Here is a 23,461-nt window from a genome sequence, read left to right as displayed (position 1 = left end):
GCAATAACATTATTTGGATTGGCAAGTTAATATTTTTGGTCCAGCGATCTTGTCTTGGCGTCGGACGACTGGGGTCTAGGCCCGAGACCCCCGCTGGCACAGCTCCTGTCACCACTTGAATTCACCACATTTTCAGGATTAAGTGGTCTTTCGCAAAGTTCCAAATTCATTATTGGTGAAGGCAGAGTAAACAACTGCACCAAACTTATGCTTCGCACTGCATCTGTATGTCAATGACAAATAAAATTAAACCCTTAAAGTCTTATATAATATGTAAAATGTTTTACCCAATTCTCTCGGGATATTATGCTGTTGACTTGGAGGGACATCAATCAGTGGTTGAGCAGGTAGAGGTGGTGGCCACTGCTTCAAAGATTCTTCTTCGGAAGGATTCTTTGCCTCTGCAAACATGAAATATAAACATGTAAACTGGTAGGAATTTGACCTTGGCGAGGATTTACACATCACAAAAAATGTTACAATTAATAGTTATGAGCCAACAGCCTACATTTGGTTATTTCATTAAATACTATTTCCCTTGCTATGCCCTGATCTAAATATAGTGAATGTATTCTCCTGCTCATCTTTAACATGGGTTGTGTTGACCAAGTAACAGATACTGTTAGGCTAAAAGGGGCTTTTACAGTATGTGAATTGCTTAATTTCTAAATTATTAACTTAAAATTCAAAAAATGAATTAAAAAAAATTCTCCCATAATTTTTCAGGCAGTTAAATTACTTTCCTGTAATATTTTGCATAGATCCTTAAATTGACTGGTTATCATTTGTAGAACAATGTCTGGTAATTAGGGAAATTATTATTTTTTTTTCGATCTGATTCTCGTTGGATTGAGCTATTATTTCAAATGTTTAGGAACAGTCTTCACCTGTCCTTTTGACTGATAGTACATCTTTAACCATCAACTATTTCGCTCAATAAAATAGTATAATCACTAGGCTAAAATCCCTAGTAGGCACTATACTGCAAGTCATCAAATTAATTCAGTATCAAATTAATTAATTAAAATATCAAAAGTGCAATTTCCAATCACCATAAAAGTATTTTAGACTCAGGATTTAACAAAGGTTTGTTGTTTTTGGACTACACTGTAGATGCTATTGAACTTACTGTCTGATTTTACTACTCCATAAGCACTTGATTTAGGAGGCCAACAGTAGATGCCTGGTCCATCTTCATTTTTTTCAAGGTTTTTTGTTGTGTTTTCATTTTCTGAAGTCACAGGTACCACTGTTTTGAGAACTACGGAAAGTAATGCAAAATAAACGTACAGTACTGTCCTGTTTATACAGTACTATTTCGACACCCAGCAGAGTTGTCAAATGAATACAGTAAAATTGTTAAAAGTTCTATTTAATTGGGTACTGTATTACAATTTAAAAAAAAAATTTTAACAGAAGATAAGACTGCAATCTCAAATTCACAGAATAATGTACAAATTCCAAAAAAAAAAAAAAAAATTATAAAGATGCAAAGAATGTTATTATTCCTGAACACTGATTTAAGATAATAACCCATTACTTGCAGCGTCATTTGTGACTACTGCAGCAGTCATAGACAGCTGGTTAATGGCTTTATGTTTCTTCACACCACCACGATAGGGGCTGAAATGAACCAGAGCATTGGGGGTAGCCCCCTACTCTTACAAAAGATGCAATGGATTCTGCAAAGTGAACAAGCCATGTACACTTTGACCACTGTTTGTGTGCACTTCACAAGTGGCACACAAACCTATGGTCGTTATCTCTAGTCCTTATTGTTGTAAAAGACTTAGTTCTACCAACCAAGCCTGTGGCGAGGAATTATCTCGAACCAGTGCAGACATTAAGGCTGTAGGAGCTGGCAGCACTCCTGCCTTACCGATCAGCAACTCAACTCGGCCTGAGGAGTATACCTAGTTGTGTGGCCATACACAACAAACAGATAATAATGCATCAAAATTTTATTTACTACTGGATAGAAAAATCAGGGCAATGCGTTGGTCCTTGGGCTCAGAATTAATGCAACTGCCAGGCCTTCTAATGGTGGGAAACTAGGGCCTCAATGGGTCATTTGGCAGGATGCATAAAAGTGGAGGCCAAGCCTATAAGACCCAGGGCACTTGGCCTCTGGAGGAGAGAGCAGTGGCACCACAGTGGGGCCTGGAACCAGGGTCTCTTGTTATAGGTAGGAGAGGTGGTCTGGAGAGAAAAAAATGTGGGAAAAAAAAATTCCATGTACATTTCTAATTTTATGAGGGCCTGATTTTATGAGAGCCTGTCAAAATCATTTTCGAAGATTCCAGGCACTTCACACCAGGGCCCTTCTAAGGGTTTCTGGGCAGCCTGTGGCCCCGCCCACTAATGTTCTTGCTAGGGACTTTTTTACTCTCCCAGCGGCAAATCTTGCTTGACCCGGCTGTCTCCACATTGGTGGTACTGAAAGACAACTTGGGTACATTAATGCATGATCACCATAATATGCAAGCCATCGTACTGATCAGGCTAAAAACAGCAGATGTTTGACGAACTGTAGATTTCAACACTTACCAGGAATGGGCTTTGGTTCTTCCACTTTCTCAACTTCCCACAGATCTACCCCTTGAACTCTTGATACACCCCATTCATCGAGAAACTCCTCATCTTCAAAAGCCATCACCGACCTTAGGAATTGCTGCATCTCTTTTTGGCAATCATTATCTCCATCACTAAAAAACTTGGCTACTTCTTTCCTTACAGAACTGTCTCCCTTAATGTTTTTTTCAATTGTCTTATTTACATAAAAGTTGTTAGTTATCATGCACTTTTGTTTAGTGGTCATTACCGCAGTGTCATATTCACCATTCTTTAAGTACTCTAATCTATAAGCAACTTCCAGGCTGGAAACAGTCATGAAGTTCATAATTTTTAGTTTAGACTGTATTTTGAATTTGGAAACCAGCCTTTCGTGAACCTCGTGGTACTTTGAAAGCAAAAAGGACTGCACATATGGAACAACATGATGCATTAGATTCTTCAGGCTTGGACATGGACTAATTAAAACCTGAATACTTTCAGTCTTAACACAATCAGACAGATGCTTAAGTTCACATACTTGTAGAAAGCGTTGAACATTTTCATATTCATGTGTTCCTTTTCTGTTTATGCTGGATCGACTTTTTACTCCACGTTTTGAGGTCAAATTTTCCTCAGCATCCTCTAGAAGAAAATGAATATCTTGGTTAGAAGAAAACAGTTCTTCAAGGTCCTTCGATCCTTCATCGACTATCATTGGCTCATCATCAAGAGATACCCACCTATTTGCTTTGGTGGGAAACACCTTGTATTCCTTCAGGTTGTTCTTCAAATAGGATGCTCTATTGGTATCAACATCTATGACATTGTTTGCCAAGTTGCTTTTGCCGTAGGTATGACCTGATCTAGCACATTTTTCCCCGAGAATTTCAAAGATCTTTAAAACATCAGAGTGAACAATAGTATTTGGAAGTTGATTTTCACTAGTAATCTTGACAAGGAGCTGTAAATATTCAAGCATGTTTGGTGCCTCATCAATCCTAAGATGTTTCTGAAAAAAATCTTGGCTTGACCCATAGAATTCAATAACAGATACTCTGTCAGTTGGGGCACTGTACTTGTGAAATAGTTCGGTAGGATCCATCCAGTATGTCAAAGACTTGTGTACAAATTTTCCAGTGACAACCCTGCGTTGTTCACACACACTTGAAGGCAGAAATACAGCTGGGAAGTTTTCAAAAAATTTTTGAAGCTGTCCTGGTGGTGAGTGCAATTGCAGGTGAATATAAACTTGCAACATATGTTCAATAGACGTGGTGAAAACTGCTCCCGACTTCATGATCTCATCTGGTTGGGAATTTTTTCCTCTTGTACACCAACTCTGAAGCATGTGGAGTAGGAAGTTAACATCCCTTACGACATCTTCGCCTTTAAGGCCTAAGAAATGTACAAGCTCTCTATTCTCTGGTGTTGATCCCAGAAGATAAGGAACATGCTCATCTAAGAAACCACGAAGATATTTGGAGAACAAAAAAACCTGATTTGGTGGTAACAAACGTTTTCCTGTACGAGTTCCGAGTTCTGGGTCAAGCATTGGGCTTGTGGAAATCCAAGATGATCTTAATAATAGCTTTGCAAAACTTGATTCGATTGATTTCTTTCTTTGGTTGCCAATGACTAGTGAAGCTGTCACAAATTTACTAAAGTTATCCCATTCTTTATCTAGAATGTTTAGCAGGTTATTCATAACTCTATGATTGTCATCGGTTCCCTTTGTGTTATTTTCAAGAAGTTTCTCCAATTGCTTGCTCCTGCTATCTTCAACCTGGTAACACCCATCACTTGGAACTGGCCATGTCTTACACTCACTGCTCCAAATTGACGAATCCTGGAAGAAATTGATGCAGTTAATAAGCATGTGTAAAGATTTAATAATAATACTAAGGCACTCTAATACGCGATACTTTTTTGATATTTTTTTTTAGAGAACACACCACCTTTAAAAAAAAAAATATTGTTTTACGGTATTTTATATTTCATTATTTTTTAGTGTATTATCATTCCACCCATATTTCATGTAAATTATATTTTTTTCTTTTTAGTTAAAAAAAAAAAATTATTTGGAAAATAATTTTTTTTTTCCCTCTTCCACTCGGGTACTTTTGGCAGGATAATTTTGCTAAAAGTTAAGCAAGAAAATTTTACTTTTTACCACCTGCTGCTGAAAATTTTTTCAAAAACTAGATGCGCTAAAACAAGGTATTAAAAAAGAATTGCCTTAGTAGTAAAAAATATTTTCCATGAATTATAAAAAATATTTAAAAACTTAACAATTGTAATTGGAAACTTGCAGCATTAATTTTATTTTGTTTCCAAATTAGAGGCTGAACCAGTCTTTCTTGTTATCCAGTGTGTACTGTAGTGTTGTGATGTGTTACATAGCCGCCTTTTTTAAATTCTTTTTAAACTTGATATAAAATTCAGTAAATATGTTTCAATAACTTTATTGATAACTGTATATATTTACTGTAGCCATCATTATTTTTGTGCAAGTTTTTGGATATAAACTTAAATGCAGTCTAGAATATTACTATACCTGTGTTGAGATTCATATCGGACAATGATCTCGGCTCTATATTGCAATTCCACAGAAGAATGTCTATAGCAGACTAAGATGAGCAAGTGATGTGGAATCAATCTACTTTTGCATTATCGAATAGCATCTTAAAAGCCTATATGTACAGTAGATCCATGAGCAATGATGTAAACAGCAAGAAATGACATCCAACCATACAGAACACGTTCAGTGTGGTTTCAAAATAAATCCAGGGTAACTATACACTCAGTACAATGAACTCACTTTGACCTCAGTAAGTCAATGTCAACAAAGCAAGCAGTCACCTTCCATTTTGCGACTGACAGTACAGCAGGGGTGGGCATAAAAATCAGTCAGAGAACCAAAGAGAATTTTTGATTTAACACAGAGGGCCGCATCCAAATTTTGATGGTTCCAGTGTGCTTCTAAAAACCTTTGTGGATTACTGTAATACCACTTTAAATTCAGTTTTAATGATTACTTTTTGTAGATGATCGGTGTCGGGGCCACAAAAAACAAGGTGTTTCTAGCCAAAGATGGTTGGCGGCAATCACACAGGGTTTTTACTTAGTCGTTTTCGCTGACCGCAAAAAAATCAATGTCCGCCACACTTTGCCCACCTGTGTTGTACAGTATGGGATGCACCAGCAATTGTGAAATATAAATGTTAATGAAATCTCTTGCTAAAAATTATCCAACTTATTAATCCAGCAACCAAATGCATAGAAATAATATGTTTAGGAACAATGAAATAAAATTTCACTTCTTAAAACAGTACTTCTGTAATATTTTAATAAAATTTCTATTAGACCAAATGCTAACACAGGCCTTATTTTCAACTTAAAACAATGTAAATGGGATCCGGAATAAACAATATGTTGCACTAGAGCTATTTTCATCATATTATACTCAAAAACAGAACCCATAATATGGCAGCCACAATAACCACCAACCCAGCTTTCCCCAAACACCGAAGTTGGGCAAGCCCTACAATTATTGGAAGTGGGAATTGCGCTGCCTATTCCGGTTGCGACGCCTTCGTCGCCGGATTGGGCCATCAACAACTGATTGTTGTTCCAAATAATACTGGGTCTGTGTGACCATTTGTTGTTGTGGCTGCTTATATCGCGACGTCATCAATGACACTGGCAGTGGCATTTCAGACGGTCGCTTTCTAGATTGTCGTGAACGATCAAGAAAATCCTGAGCTGGAGCTGGTGTCTCAAGCTGTTGGATCAAAGCTGCCTTATCTGAAAACGAACCAAAAAATAAGTCATCAGCAGCAAAGGATGGCATATGAAGAAAACTATCAAAATGTTCCGGAGATATTTTAGTCGCACGCAAAACATTGTTCCGACGTTCTGTGCCTGCCAAACTTGTGATGGTGGCTAGCTCATCAGCCACTAAGGGTAAGGTTTCTTTGAGTAGGGAAACTGCACCTGATACCAGCTGTGGTGATGCTTTCGGGTCCCCAATATATGAAATTAAGTAACCACAAGCGTTAATGGCTCGTACACCTTCCCTCGCAGATTGGTCAATACACTGAAGAGTATCTTCGAGAGCAGCTTGATTTGTATTAGTGAAACACTTGGAAGGTTTTTTAGGAATTGTGTTCAGGCCCTGGTCCAAACACATTCTCTCTTTGGCCTCTTTGGGTATAGGTGGCGCTGCTAGTTTTGACCAATATTCCACATCCTCTACAGGGTAAACGTTTGACAACAGTTTTGAAGTTGACTTCCCAAGTTTAACTTGTGACTTGTCTAGACGAGATAACAGGGTTGGGTGGAGCGGAGTATTGGGCGATGGTGATAGCAAGTCTGATCGAGCATCCCAGGTTAAATGAACACCCAAGTGAGTCAACAGGGTGCAGGTCAACTCGGCCACAAGTCAACTCGGCCACAGTCAACTCGGCCACAAGTCAACTCGGCCACAAGTCAACTCGGCCACAAGTCAACTCGGCCACAAATCAACTGGCTACGTTCTATATTATTGCCTTGGTTTGGCTCTGTAATTATTAGTGGTCGTGGGACTAGTTTGGGCCCTACCTAAGCTGGTCGAACGTTTCGTTTGGGTCTGTACCCTAGCCGCACTGATGAGGCCTGGAAGGGTGAAACGGATCCGTCCGCAGATATTGGGATTCCTTCCAGTGGATGCATAGTTTATTTTGTCATTCTGATCGGATTTTCTCTACTGTTCCGTTTTAATTTTAAATTGTTGCATTATGTGGCGGTTTGCTGTTTTATGGGTTTTTCCAATTTGCCTTTTTAAATTTACAGGGGCAGATTTAGTGGGGGGGGGGCCAACAACGCCCCCCCCCCCCACACCTTTTGGGAGGTTAAAAAAATAAGAGAAAAAAAAAAGAAAAAAAAAATAACAGCCCAGAACCTCAGAATGCCTCAAATGTTATTTTCAGGCGTCTAGAACACAAAAATTTCGCGGGGGAATGTCCCGGGCCCCCAGGGCAATCTTGTCCCGATCAGCCCAACTTTCAGTCGCCCTCACTTTTGGACATCTCTGGATCCGCCCCTGATGAGTGCCACTGTATCGAAAGTGGACCCAATAAATTGATTGATTTATTGGCATGCTTCATTGCAAATACGGTATCTACGAGACTAAGGAAAGTGACCAACAACGAGAAATTTCCCCTTAATAGGGTTTTTTGGCATGCTTTTGGATGACGTACATTCTTTATAATATCATTAGAAATGTAATAGTAAATTAACAGTGTAATAGATTTATGTTCCCAATATATCTCACGGTGCAATGTTAATTACTAAATATTTTATTTTAATACTGAGCTTTTTATTAGATGGATGTAGCATGAATAGAGTAACGACTTTGCATTAAGGGTGCATGTTATGGTATGGATTAGAATCCTTATATGAAAGAACACGAAAAACAATGAAAAGGAAATCCACAGTTAATTATAAGGGCCAAAATTGACAAGATTGGTTCATATAAATTAACACATACAGTAGCTGGGCTATGGGGCCGGTTTGCAGTGGCGTATCTAAAAGTCTTGAATTGGGGAGGAGGTTGATTGGGAGGGGCGAGAAGGTAAAGTGGAGGGGGTAGATGATCAGTTGAAGGGCGCTAATTCGCAAAATATGGTGATTTTTAACTACTTGACCATGATTTTTGGGGAGGCGACTGGGGGAGGGGTGTGCAACCCCACACCCTCCCCTAGATACGCCACTGCCGATTTGGGGGTGGGGGATAGAGGGCTCTCCCCTTTCTGGAAAGTAAAACACAAAAGAAATATTGATCACACAAAATAACACCTCAGCTTAGAGGTAATTTCCGGGCCTCTAGAAAACAAAACACTTTGCAGGGGCATTCTACCAGACCCCTTTAGGGTACTTACCTTCTGTCGGCCCCTTTCGGCCCACACGGACACCTCTGAATCTGCCCTGATACCAATGTTCACTCCAATGATTAAGGTAGGGGGTGGGCATAAAAATCGGTAGGAGGGCCAAAGTGAATTTTTGATTTATGTAACACAGAGGGCTGCACCCAAACTTCGATGTGCTTCCAAAAACCTCCAAACTAAGCACTGCTTTTACACCACATTATTCCTAGTTTTAATCTTACTTTTTACATATGATAGTCAAGGTGTTTTCCTAGCAATGTTGCTTAGCGGGCTGCACACACACAGGGTTTTTTTAATTTGTTTTCGCGGGTCACAAAAAAAAAAATCACTGTCGGGTCGCACTTTCCCCACCTGTGGATTAAGGGGAGAAATTCTGGTTTATTGCTCAAAAGTGTCAAAATATAAAGTTAAATACATTTCCTTGTATGAGACTACTGTATCTGTTGTGTACAATGAAACAAATAGTGTCCCCTTAAGGGGTTATTTGACTATTTGTCACACTCAGAAAGTGTCCTCCTCCCCTTAATAGGTGTGGTAATAGAGGTAGACCGTATTGTTAAAAGACATATTTCCCCTCGTTTAACAGAAAGGCGTCCCCCTTATAGGGGTGTCCCCTGAATAGGAGTGTCCCAAAGGAGGGTTACTGCTGTAGCCTAGGCATGCTTAGAAAATCACAATGGTGCATGTAATGGTTAAGCACTTTTGCCACCCCAAAAAAGTAGGCTACACCAATTCAGCACCCACTGGAAATAGTAGCTAAAATTTCCCCATACCACACCTTATTTTGCAAGCTAGCACCCCCTCACTAAACCATTGAGCCCCTTATTCCACCTTGCACCCCTCATTAGTGTCCCACCTCATCTCAAGTCTCCAGCTAAAGACGCCACTGCTTAGAAAATACATTATTGACAGACAAAATAGTTTCCACACATGATTATACATGACAACAAATACCTATCTCTCTGCAAAAACTCAAAGTAACTAAAGTAGCCAAGCCTAGAAGGATTTCAAAGAAGGCCTAGTTTATTACATACCGTTTTGCAGTGCATACAATACATTAAATTCACTCCCGTGACGTCAGATTTCTTTATTGTACATACATATATATACAAATAAATGAATATTCTAGTGTTGTCCAAAAGCTCTGGTTCTATTTTTGGCTGTTTAATATCAAATTTATATCTCTACAGCCAGAAATAGAACCAGAGCTTTCGGACAACACTAGTCCTTCCTCAGTGGCGAGTGAGTGAGGGTTGAAAAAGCCAGATAGTATAAAGTGAGAATTTCATGCAAGCATGATTAGAAACAATAGACCAGGTGGGATTAGAATAAACAGCCTGAACAAGTAAACAGGGAGGCCAAAACTAAACTTTAGAGGCATGCCTCAATGAATAAGCCATATATATATATATATATGTAAATATATATATATATATATATATATACATTTAATTTATGATTTAATTATTAATTATTGTATTGCTTCAAGCACCATGCCTAACTAGCTGGAAATTTAACCCTCTATAAAATTTGTTTAAAAAAAATAAACATGTAAGAAAAATTTATTCCTTTTCTCGGGCTGATTTAGTGCTTCTGGCGCCCTTGTTTTGGTACTTATATATTTGTTTATGTTTGTAACGTTTTATCCATTTTTAATGTTTAATGGTATAAGCAATACAATTCTGGGGCGGGTGCAGGATTTCGCATTAGGAGGTGTGTGAGAATTAACCTCTAAAGCCCCACCATGGTTGTGGAGGCAAGACATTTTTGAGAATATGGATCTCAAATTGCACTTTCATACCTTAAAAATCTTACTGGTACTAGGCCGATGTTCATTTCAACAAAACAATACAAAAATTATTTTTCTTAATACAATTTAAGGGGATGCAATCGCACCGTCTGCACTCCCCCTGCATTCGCCCCAGCAATTTTTTTGAATTAATAAATTATTACTTTGACTTGGCTATTTATATAATTATGTGAACCGTGGAAATAAGCATACAAACAATAATTTTATCTTCTATCAAATTTATCTCTTAACTGTTCCTTGAGACTTTATGTACCTTGTTTAGCAAACCCACCGACCTCCAATGATAATGATTTTGAATAAAAATAAAATTTTATTTTTGGCAAATGCCAATTTCAGTTTTTCTTTTTTTTTTTTTCTATTATGCCCCAAAATAAGATATGTATATTTATTCCTAATTATATAATTTAAAGCAATTAACCATCCCATTACTAACCTAGTTACACTCACACGATGTTTTTAATAATAATAATAATAATAATAATAATAATAATAATAATAGTGTAGTTTTATATAGCGCACAGATCCATCTAATGTAAGATGCTCAGGGCGCTTGATATGTGGACTAGGAACTCGATCAATGACTTTCTTCGCCCCTAAGGGTTCTTTTGTGTATGTGCTACCCGGTAACCTGGTACCAGCAACTCTCGTCGTACACCACAAGGGCTGTCTTATCCTGTACACCGGGGTATCCCTCTGCTCGTCTCGAAAGATGTACTGGGTTCTTTATAGTGCACACGAGCCATTGTATACACTGGGCCTACGGTTTATAGTCTTTATCCGAGAAGGCTTGTTCTACCACCATAACCATAGGCGAGCATGCCGTTCGAACCAGCGCCGATATTATGGCTATAGCTTGCGGCGCCCCTGCTAACCGCTCAGCCATTCGACTTGCAAAACTATTTTAGATAAGAAAAAAAAATTTTATTTCCCCACCACCACCCTTCTGACGATCTTTAAAAAGATAAGTTTGCGAAACAAGGTGTAAAACAAGTCTCGCCTAAGGCAAAAAAAATTATTTTACATTCATTCAATCACAATAGACAAACAAATCAATCAGGTTGCTATGCAATATGGAAAATCGCTTATTGTGGAAATTATTCCTCACCTGGTTCCATCAGATACCTCTATAATAATAATGCTCTATCCAAGTTCTAACCAAGTCGTCTCCTTATATTCAGTTTTTTCTATTATTTTGCAATATAGGCCTATTTTTACTGGGGATGAGCTTCAATGCGTGGTTGCACTGATTCTGAACATCATATTCAACACACATCCTCTGTGAGAAATTTTGGAATACTTTTGATAAATAAAGTCTGAGCAAGCCACCGAAAAAATCGCGGCAAAATCACGAACTCAAAATAGACAGCTTGGGGGCCTTTTTTTGCATCTACAACTACCATGATTTTGACACCTACATTGTGTCAGAGGCTGAATTTTCCAGAAATATTGACTATTGCAATGTATTTATGGACGCGTAATTAACCTATCTAGTGGAGAACTTTATCACATGCTCAATAATTCACTCCATCATTCAAGTTCTTTCTTCTGGTGATTTCAAGAATTAACCTTTTTGGTGGGTCAATCAAACTTAACAACTGACCTATCAGAACAGTGCCAGCAATAAGCGTGTGTCTATTAACAAGAACATGTGTCCCAAAAATGCATGTGTAAATGCGAATGTTAACACTAATTGCATTCTAGAATCTACTCGACGAGGTGACCTTAACGTTCTCACATGCGCAGATGACTTTTAGTGAAGTCATTACATTCTACGTCCTACTGTTGTCGTGCAATCGACGAAAGCTCCCTACTGTCCTTTTGTGAGACATTAGTAAAAATATTGAAAGGTCGGGGCAAACAGGAAGGTCCATTGTCAAATTAAGCAGTGAATGATTTTTCACAAAACTTTCTGTTTACGATAACACCAGCTACTCCTGTTCATGCATATCACAATTTCTGGTCTGCTGGCAACAATCCAGACCTGCTGCTTCTAGCTGAGATTTTTAAATGCCTTGAACTTAGGAAAAGGCTGGTTACATGGTCATTAGAATGGTTTCCATACGCAATTGTTTCTTGCTATTAAGTTTTCCATTTGCTGTTGAAGCAGCATATTTGTTTCTTGAGCTCTAGAATTTCTCAAGTTCTACAGATTCATTTTCTAGACCTTATGCTTGGTATTATTTTGTTTCACACCACATGGTTTGTTCATTTTGCCCATATAACCCATGGCAAAATTGTGGTGTCGTTATTTTCATAAATAGATAGACAAATATATACTTTAATCACTTATTTGCTTGTCTATTAAAATAATATTGAATCTGCATCACTTTTCAAATATCCTTAAAAACAGTCTTCACTTATACACAGACCGCCCTTTGATCACTAAATAAATAAAGAAGGATCTGGTTTCTCAGATTACGATAATTGCATATGTATATTTCTGTTTGTATATTTTCAGTCCACGGTATGAGTATGAATTATGAATGTGATTACCTTTTATTGGGATTGAAAATATATTGTATATTAAGGAAGCATGTATGCTTCTTTATATTTGTTTGGAATCTTCTGGTTCAAATAATATGTTGGATATTAAAATTGACATACATATATATATATATATATATATATATATATATATATATATATATACCAAACCTACCATATCAGTTTTTTGTAGTGTTAATGTCTTTCTTTCAATAGCTATCAAGTTCAAAACGCCCAACTCAGAGAGGAACTGGTGCCACTGCAGAGTGTGTGATGGGGAGAACTGTTTACTGCTCCTTAGGTAGCATTCATCAACAAAAGTCCAATCACCGCCTGAATAATATAAGAAATAATGATTTCTTGTTTGCATTTGCATAAATTCAAGGATATAACTAGCCAATAATACCTATTTTTTTACCTAATTTGATTTTGGATGGATTGATTTATTCGGTGTGAACACTAAGGATAACCCATGAAAGTCTGAAGAAGACTTAATTCCAGTGGGTCCTTCTGGTAGTGATTGGGTAGTACACCAGAAACAATCCCTTACTTTTTTCTAAAGAGTGTACTGCATTCTTTAACATGCACATGGATCATTTTGACATGGAACCAACGGCTAAAATTCCTCATCTGAAAGACGGTGCGCTTTAGAAAATTGCATTTCAGCCCTCCAGCTAAAACACAAGGAGAGCAGTGATGGGAATTGAACCGGGGACCATGAGATCTCCACGGTTCAGCGCACACACAGTGGCTACCACCCGTTTAGCTGACTTAGCTTGCTGCTCTCTTATACAACATACAAAATTTTAAAAAAATGTTCATCTGGTTTGTATATAAGATGTTAATTCTGATGTTGTCTAAGTCATGTGTACGACCATGTCACTCTAGTGACCAATCTATCTGGTGACAGATCAACTGCAGATCTGTTACACCCTATCTATTAATTACCTGTTAGATCCTTCCTTAAGTCATACTTGTTCCCATACGTCATTGTGAAATGAATAGGTTCTCTGCTAGGATTCACAAACGTGCCCCGATCAGTCCGTATTCGGGCCACGACTTTTATATCCGACATCTTACAAATGTCTTGATGCAGTTGCATTTGGTCTTTTATGTACACGATGTAGCTTATAAGCACTTCTGTACGCTTTTCCTTTGAAAAGTACATTTTAAAACATGTTAAAAACTATAACATAATTAATATTAATGATAAAAATATGTTCATATTGAAATAAGTTTCAAAATAAAAAAACATACTACGGTAGACAGTAGCAGAATACCCTGAAAATGGATGTGGGAAGTCCATGTTGCACATATGGACTTCAGACATTGGGCAAGAAAATCTGTTTGACAACAAAAAGAATAGAGGTAACAGCTTCCCTCAATCGGTTGAAATAGTTCACTGTCTGTGTGCTGGACTGCAATGAGCTTTATGTAACCTTGGTCCCTGGTTCAATATCAAATGCAGCTCTCAAATGGAGCTTGAATAACGCATCATGTCTTAGAAGAGACAGAACAATTTTTTTATGAATTGTTCTGCAGGATTTGGATTAGAGTGACCCAGTATGGATGCAGAGGGAGAAATGTAAACAATTGCTTCATATAGACTCAGGATGGTGATGATGAAGAAAATGATAATGATGATGATGTCAATGATAATAATATCATGTCATCCAGAACCCAGAACATTTAAGTATGTATAACCTTTTCCACTTTTACTTAATAGGAGTTTATCCAGAGTCTTGTTGGCATCACGTTTATATAAGGCTTCTCCCACAGGACATTAGTGTTCCTTTTTCTCATAGTAATCAATATTGTCTCATTCAGCCAGTGTGCGCATAAATCATTTGAATCATAGATGGATGCTGCAAAGCTTTGGAAAACCCTATCTTCCTTCATCATTCCTGATGATGACATAATTAATGTCGAAATATTGAATCCCAACATGATGGCGTGCATTTCAATACTTGGAGTATCTTATCTGACATTAATCAGTGGACATTTCGGTCTTCCTTCTGTCGTCAGATACTCATATATCATTTTAAATCGTTTAAAACAAAGGCTGCTTTTATCTTATTATCCCAGTGGCGAGACAGCAACAATCAAATATAATAATTACATTTGATTGTTGTTGCCTTGCCAAAATCTTAAGATAACAACAGTTTTGGCAAGGCGCCATAAGTGTAAGTTGCAGATTGTAATAAGGTAGAATAATTATTTTCTTTTGCCCTATTGTAGTCTATAGGTTATCTTTTCAATTTTTTTGATAGATGAATTTATTATGGATTATAACATATTTAAAAAAAATCCTTTTAATTCTCCAACAGGTTTCAGGTTAGCAGTGTAGATTGTTTGTTTATTTAATTTTTTGTACAAGAATGTGTCAAATGTTTTCTGTATATGTCAAATTTATAATAAATAAATAAATAAAATGCTAGAAAAGTGAGAAAATTTTAAAATTATAATGAAATATGTTATTAAAAATTATTCTAGTATGTTATGTACACTACTACAATATACCTTTCAAAAAACAATTATAATTCTCTTCTTCATACATACCTCCCAATTTTCAGCTCTAAGTGCAGGTAAGATGTGGTTGTGTATAACATCATAGGGCTTGATATGGCAAACTCCTAAATGTTCCATCATCAGCATAACCTGGGAATTTGCCAAACTATCCTGACAAGTCATCAAATCACCATGTAGTATGTACATATCTGATTCTAATATCTGGATACTTCCTAATAAAGTAATTGTGAAAAACTTTTACATATAGATGGCTATGACTATATAAACCAGGGGTGGGCATAAAAATCAGTTGGAGGGCCAAAGTGAATTTTTGATTTAACACAGAGGGCCGCACCCAAAATTTGATGTTCCAGTGAGCTTCAAAAAACCTCCAATCACTGCTTTTACATCACCTTTATTCTCAGTATTAATGTTACGTTTTACATATTTTTGGTGTCGGGCCTTAAAAAACAAGGTGTTTTCTAGCCAATTTCGATTGGCGGGCCGCAAACATAGGGTTTTCAATTGTCGCAGGCCACAAAAAAAATCACTGACGGGCCGCATGCTGCCCGCGGGCCACACTTTGCCCACCTGTGATATAAACCATTGGTTGAATAATGTCTAAATTAATTTACTTTGCCATATACTTCCATTAACTTACTGTTAATTTATCTTCGAACAAAAAAAAGGCACTGTGAAAACCACCCTGGTTAAAAGGTTAATGACTTTGAGGTGACAATGATGATGATTGTGATGATGTAATACAGCATGATGATATGGCAATTGTAATGGGGATAGACATGGTAAAGATGATGATTATGGTGATTATAATTATAATGATGGTGATAATAGCCTATGATGATAATGATGATGGTAATGATAAGTGGTAATGATGATAATGATATATTGACCTACAGTATATGAAGATAATTATGGTATTTATAATCACATTTCAAATCAAATAAACCAAGATATATTTTGGCACATTATTATTGGTTTTTTTCTCTAGCTGTTTACTATGGTTGTTGATGGCACATTGATGCGGTTTCAATTTTTTCATTATTTAGTGAAAAATTTATAACCAAAATATAGAAATAAATCATATGCTCATACCCTGCATTTCTTTCTTGGCAGCTTTCTTCGGGGCATACACGTCAGTCCTTTGTTTTTCAAATGTTAAAGAAAAAAATACACTTTTGTCTTGGAGATCTGTCCATTTCCCATTGCTTAGGGGAATGATGGGAAGAGCTTGCATTTCTTTAATTGGTTCTTCAGATATGTCATGCTCTTCCTCACGGCAGCGATATATACACGTTATCCACTTAGCAATGTAAGGGATACTTAAACCGACACCTGTTAAAAAAATATCAAACAAGTTTTTGAGACAACTTTAGACCAAGAAATGTTTAAATTGGTCAGTTGATAAAGCCAGGCTCTGAAAGAAAAAGATTTTTTGATATACACTCATTTTTCTAAAGACATAAATTAAAAATGTTTTTCCTCCGGAGCCTGGCTTTTAAATTTTATTGATACTATGGGAATTTGGATTATGTTGAAGGCACAACATTATAAATCACACGTCGAATCAAGGGCATAGTAAATAAACAATAAAAATAATACAATTATAATCATCATCATAGTTATAAACATTTTCATTGTCTTTAAAATCAGCATTTGGATGACATTATCAATAAATGGCAAAACTTCTATTATTGCAGTAATGTGTGTAATCATGACAAAGATGTTTAATTTACCATCTGCTTTTGCCTTCAAAACCTCTCCTTTAAAGAGACTAATGAGATTACTGGTTGTTATGACTTTAACTCCAAGACTCTTCAAGAGAGCAACATTCAACATAGAGCAGACAACATTGCTCAAGAAGTAGCAGCCAAGGTGGCAGTGAAGAACTTCTGGAGGTACAAGTTCTTGTACCAATGGATCATGTACAATGATGGCTTCTGATGGTTGCTTCCATACTGTTGAGCCTTTTTCTTGAAAAATGTTGAAGAAATTATAACTAATTAACAACATTTAATGTAGAATCCACATGCATCATAACTATCATCATTAACAACACAACCACCCATCAACTCACATTTTTTTATTCTTTCAAAAAATACAAATTTCGATTTTCTTCCTTTTACCAAGAAGCTTTTTTGGAAACTTGGACACATTTTTTGAACTTTGCTTTGTATACAGTACTTCTTTTTTTGTTCACTGTATATGTCGGTTTTTGAATAAAGTGGAAGAATGAGAGGGAAAAAAAGAAGATTTTTGCAGGACCATTGTTAAATGAGAAAATAAAATTTTCTTTTCATTTTTGCCAGCTTTCTCTGAATTTTTTTTGAAGACTTTTTTAAAGAGATATGATTTTTCCAAAATTAAAGCCAATGTTAAAAAGTCACAGATGTAGGCCTGTATAACTTATGGTCGACTATGGAGACTGGTTTTCCTTCTCCAGTCATAAGAACATTTACTGCATTTTAAATTATAAACACATGGAGACACATACCATCAGGAACCTGAACAGGAAGACACGGAAATGATTTAAGCTTCTGATGAATGTTCTTAGCAACGCTCTTGAAGAATCCCAATATCTGACCCTCTACAGGAACAAACTGCAGGAATTTACACACTGCAACCTCTTCATTATTACTACCGTAGTAGTCCTGAAATAATAGGAAAATATGGATCATATCAAATATGTATTTTCAGCAAAACAACTGCCTCTTTCATTTATGAGATAATCAATCAAGTTTTGAGGGTAATCAATGTTCAATAAATAGTAAGAAGAGGATGATTTGAGACAACCAGATCGAAGATAACTCCAACCACTAAATCTGTAATAAAAGTGCCAGACAATATTCAATTCCAAGTAAAGAACTCACTTTGAAAAACTGCAAAGCCTTGATAAACACTGCAGGCAAATGCTGCTTGATCCACTGGTTCCAGGCACTGTCACTGTCAACATCTTCACGTGAAGAAGGAATGTCAAAATCGCCTGAATTGAAGGAAAATTCCATAGGTATAAAGCTATTCTAGTATAATTACCTGTGCTCTGCTGCCCTCAAATGTCAACTTTTGCAAATGACATATTTAGCTTTAAAAGAAATTGTGGAAAATTAAAACTTGAATTGCATGAACCTTTCCGGAGTGTCAATCGAACTCATATTACAAACACACAAGCTGTCTCACAAACGCATGTGTGCGTATGCTTGTACACTGTCATTTTGTGGGATATTATAGCAACAATATTTTAAGGGAGGGGCTTAGCAAAAAAGGTTTATTAGTAGTAATCCACTTAGGAAGAGTACAAATAGTTTACATCTGCTCTCATTTATGGTCATAGTTGACAGTCATTTAGTATCAGCAATGGTACTAATTTCTGGATTATAGGAATATGTAATACTTTACCTTGTATAATAAACTTGAAGCCGTAGCTTCTCAAAGGTAGATAAGCAAAGATGTTCTGGTCTTTCAATACAAAGTCTGAAGTACTTTTGCTGTTTGGTAGAGGAAATGCCAAAGCAAGTTCTGTAGATTCCACATCAACTCTTTCACACTGAAAAGGAAGGTTAGATTTGTTTTTCTATAAGTTGATATCTCTCATGTGCACATAAGGACTTCATAAATATCATAAAATTTACATTTCAAGAATTTATGCAGTCATAATTCTCGAAGCGCCACAAAGATATTTCTTAAAGTTAATAGTCACAAATTTTCTATGAACAATATCAAAACTGTTTACTGAAATTATCAAAAACGTGTTTACAAGAATATTAAACTCTATTGTAAAGGATTTCCAAAGCCGTGTCAGCAAGATTATATCTTACCACTGAATTATTAACATTGATCATTTCCTTGACGACAAGCCAGAAATCAGTTCCATCAGAATGTTTGATTTCAATGACGCTCTTTGGATGATCAATTCTTTTCATCTCTACTACTGAAGCTTTTGGCTGTTGGATGAAAAAACAGTATACTTTTGTGAAAGTTTTAATGTACTGAAGTATTCAAATTTTCTTATTTTCATTTGACAAATTTTATTAAAACATATCCCATGTATTAAATCCAATAAAAATGTTTGTACTAAATAGTACATTTAAATATAAGGACATACCAGAATATCATAGCAATGACAGCAGTGATGGGGAGGAGGATGACAATAATTTAATATGTATTAACTAATTTGAAAGTTACTATTTTGCATCAGTGGCACATGATTTGCTTGTATGAAGTAAAATTAAATCTCGATAGACTGATGAGCTTGCTTTAATGCTTCATTTTTTATATGTGATGCTTTAATATACAAATAAAACAATAACATATACAAATGTAACAAACATTATTTTCACTTTTGATCTAAATACTATACTACCTGATTTACAACTTGAATGGAACGCAGCCTGTGCAGGAAAAGTAGCAGTGATGGTTGGATATCATCGAATCGATTTAGAAGCTTGTTTGTTTTACAAACTTCGTCCTTCAAAGGAAGCACAATCCTCGTCTGCCATCTGTGCAGGTGTAAAAAAATGTTGATTACAAATTCCAATCTATTACTAGTTCAAACGCAGTAAAATGACAGGCAGCACTAGTTCAAAGTAAAACAAAACAACATGATAATTGAAAAAAAATACACATATGTATTTCAATTAATACAAGAAAGAACATATGACAGAGACATAAAAAGTCAAATACCTCCATACACAGCATAAATATTAGTAAATTGAATTATTTACAAAAATGAAACTTAATTTTACAAAAAGTAACATAGAAAGAAAAAAATATGCAATAAGAAAGGTTAAGTAAAAATGTATAATGAAATTAATTTTGATTGACTAATTGATTGATTGAATTTATTCGGTCTAAACACCAAAAATAGCCCACAAAAGTCTAGAAGAAGATTTATTTCCAGAGTGGTCCTGCTGGTGGTGATTGGGCAGTACACCGGAAGACGATTCTCTACCGAAGAGTGTACTGCGTTCTTTAACGTGCACATGGGCCATAAATGCACAAGGGACCAAGGGCTTAACGTCTCATCCGAAAGACAGTGCACTATTGTAACTTGTATTTCAGCACTCTAGCTGAAATACAAGGAGAGGCTGCCACACACAGTGGCTACCACCAGATTAGTCAACTGAGCTAAGCTAATTCTGTAGTGCAAGTATAGCAAGTTTAGGTGGCTGAGCCATTAAGGCAGGGGCGCTGCAACGTACAGCCATAACATCAGCGCTGGTTTGAATGGCAGGCTTGCCTATCATTCTGGTGGTGCAACAAGTCTTCTAGAATAAGGACTCTAACGCTGGAGTCACACGGTCAGTTTTTTACTTAAAATATCCATACAGAGTAAAAATGATTAATGGGGTGTACCTGGTTTGATTCCCAAATGTGATTTTACTGCGACTTTTGCTTTAACCTGGCTCCACAGTGATGGAAAAAGAACTGGAAAGTATAGAACATGTTCTATTTGCCTTCAGATTTTGAGGACATCTGAAAATCATCAGCCAATCACAGCATAGAAAGTATGGACCATTGGGAAATGGTAGGGACCCGCACAAGAATATATCCAGCATCAGTATACCCTTATTTAGGTTGTCCCTAATATTTACATGAGGTAACAAGTTATTTATCAAAAATTTAATAGTGTGGCTAGGGAATATCAAGTGTCTACGTACTCCTGTCAAAATGAAAAACTGAACCAAAATTTCTGTACTAATTTGACTGTGTGACGCCAGCTTGAACCATAGGCCAGTGTACACAATTTGGCATGTGTGCACTTAGAACCCAGTATATCTTTTAAGACAAGTAAGGTGTTACCCAGGTGTACTGGTCCATTCAGCCCCTGTTGCAGACAGACAGGTGAAGCTTGTACTGGTTTACCAGACAGCTTAACACAGAGAGACCTTTAGGGGAGAAGCAAGCTACTGTAAGCTAGTCTACACCTTAATTGCTTTGTTACGTTTTTAGTATCAAGCACTATATAAATCTAACTACATTACATTACATATTGTAGATAACAAATACTTTGTCTAGTAAAGCAGTAATTAAATTCAAACATAAAAGAACAATTAATAAATGCTTAAAACAAATTGGAAAAAAAAGGTAATATATTTACCCTTTTGAGTCTTTGTCACCATCTTCAGTGACATCTTCTATTTTAGAAGCACCTATCCAGGTGGGAAGGATGTAGCCGAGAGAGTCTGCTTGCCGGTCGAAGCAGATATGAAAGCCATTGGAGTGTATTTCAGGTCTCTCAGTCACTCGAAACACTGACTTGAACCCAATTCCTTTGTGACCTTTAGTAAAAAACAATGACCAAATTTTTTTTATGCATTTGGTGAAATATTGAATCCTTTAATCTTAGAGACATCAAGCAAATAGTCACATTTGCTTTTAAAATTTAATTAAAAAATATTATTTCACTGATATGGAAAACAATAAAGAAATAAATGGCAATGCTATATATACTAATTGTTGAATATTCAAGAAGAGGGTCTACAAGTTTCTAAAAAGCTGCTCCACTTTATGGAAAAGAATAAAGAAATAAATAGCAATGCTATATATACTAATTGTTGAATATTCAAGAAGTGGGTCTACAAATTTAAAAAAAGCTGCTCCACTTGGGGCATGTATGGTAGTTATTAAAGCTTCTCTGGTGGTGCATAGCACTACCATAGTGCAATCCTCAGGCATCTGTCTTGTCATTTTCATTGTATGTTGCACATTTTTACTTAACAATTATTACTAAAAGAGGGAAAAATCAATTTAAAAATGTATAGTGAAGTTAAACAGTACCTATGTATCCGTATTTATGTTTCCCTTTGGTACTTTTGCCAACATCACACAGTGCATGTATGTTCTCTGCACTGAAGCCCTTTTCATTGTTATAGACAGTAATTTGTCCATCTTCCAACTGGAACAGGAGTGATGGTTGTTGGCAGTCGTCATTATATGTATTATCATCCGCGTTCTGAACCAATTCAAGTACAAAGTGTGTATCTTTACTGTAGAGTTCAGTAGAAAGTCGCTCCAAGCTTCGCACAATGCGACCTTTCTGAACCTCCATCAAACTTTCACCTTCTTTGCCCAAAATGGCGCCAATACCAAATTCATTTTTACGAATATTGTCAACGACAGCTTTACAATGTTGCATTTCTTCCTGACATGGTGTAAGTTTTACAGGTGGAGCAATCTCATCTTCAGTTAGGCTCTGCATGTCTTTTTGATTGTCTTCCAAGTTGTCAATGAAATCTTCATCCAGATCTGTATTTTCCAGTGTGTTTGCGTGAGTTGCGATATCACTTTCAACCTCATCTTTGACATCTGCTTCATCTTCTTGCAATTCCTCAGCAGGAGTAGGAGTAGATAACTCACCTGAAATTACAAAAAAAACAAAACAAATTTTTAAACAAAGAAAACAAAGAAAATTTATATTTATTTATTAATATTTAACAGTGATATTTTTCATAATTTTTACTACCATTTGCAGGTGATGCATTACAGGGTGTTCCAACATCTTCAGGTTCTGTATCCAAGTCCAAATCTTCATCTAAAACGGAACTTAGATTGTCTTTTTCTTCTTCTGGAGCCTTAAAATTGATATGTAAAGTTAGTTTTAATATATCTTCTTTATATACATTATACAAAAACACTTATAACAGTTCAGTACTAGAATGACCTCACTGGAAATAAATCTTCAAAATTGTCTGGGTTACAAGTAAGTATATCACACTGAAGAAACCTAACTTATCTTTATTGTATTATATTATATTATTTATTTATTTTATTTCCAACATCATCCAACAGCAAAAAGCCAATTACAGGATATCTTAAATACAATATCTATAAATATAAGATATAAATATATATATATATATATAGTTGTATCCGATGTAGTAGGTTCCACATATGTCTCATACGAATATATAAATAAAAGTAAATACGAAAATGAAGCGATAGCATACGTTGACATAATAGAGACATAAAATTTATTGCAAACGAATATTTCTGACACGCCTGTGTCCTTCTTCAGCGTTAACACGTATGAATGAGAATTACAGAACAAATCAAACTAAAAGTATCAAGTGAATAACCAAGATAAGTCGTAAGATAAAAGGCCAGCAATTAGTAAATGAGAAGTGAGAAACTAATAAACAGTCGGAAGCATTAAAAAGGACTGGCG

At 36.2% G+C, this 23,461-nt stretch overlaps 1 protein-coding gene across 1 annotated transcript in view; it reads right to left on the bottom strand.

Moving 5' to 3' along the window:
- The window catches only part of LOC117104506 (protein NO VEIN-like), a 43,206-nt gene that overhangs the window by 1,787 nt on the left and 17,958 nt on the right, over positions 1–23,461 (bottom strand). Inside the window, exons 10-25 of the mRNA XM_033245357.1 lie at positions 22,760–22,868; positions 22,075–22,653; positions 21,395–21,575; positions 19,658–19,793; positions 19,113–19,238; positions 18,694–18,841; positions 18,168–18,280; positions 17,792–17,948; positions 17,034–17,270; positions 16,393–16,632; positions 15,331–15,512; positions 13,720–13,924; positions 12,947–13,104; positions 2,548–4,399; positions 1,130–1,261; positions 288–401 (exon numbers count right to left, since the gene is read on the bottom strand). Of these exons, the coding sequence (XP_033101248.1) occupies positions 288–401; positions 1,130–1,261; positions 2,548–4,399; positions 12,947–13,104; positions 13,720–13,924; positions 15,331–15,512; positions 16,393–16,632; positions 17,034–17,270; positions 17,792–17,948; positions 18,168–18,280; positions 18,694–18,841; positions 19,113–19,238; positions 19,658–19,793; positions 21,395–21,575; positions 22,075–22,653; positions 22,760–22,868 (4,669 nt within the window). The remainder of the gene's footprint in view (positions 1–287; positions 402–1,129; positions 1,262–2,547; positions 4,400–12,946; positions 13,105–13,719; positions 13,925–15,330; positions 15,513–16,392; positions 16,633–17,033; positions 17,271–17,791; positions 17,949–18,167; positions 18,281–18,693; positions 18,842–19,112; positions 19,239–19,657; positions 19,794–21,394; positions 21,576–22,074; positions 22,654–22,759; positions 22,869–23,461) is intronic.

This window comes from Anneissia japonica, unplaced genomic scaffold, assembly GCF_011630105.1.
Source record: "Anneissia japonica isolate Jap-2015-1 unplaced genomic scaffold, ASM1163010v1 scaffold287600_len331809_cov165, whole genome shotgun sequence".
NCBI lineage: Eukaryota > Metazoa > Echinodermata > Crinoidea > Comatulida > Comatulidae > Anneissia > Anneissia japonica.
The sequence above is the reverse complement of the archived record's forward strand: the minus strand, read 5'-3'. Positions and strand labels throughout refer to the sequence as shown.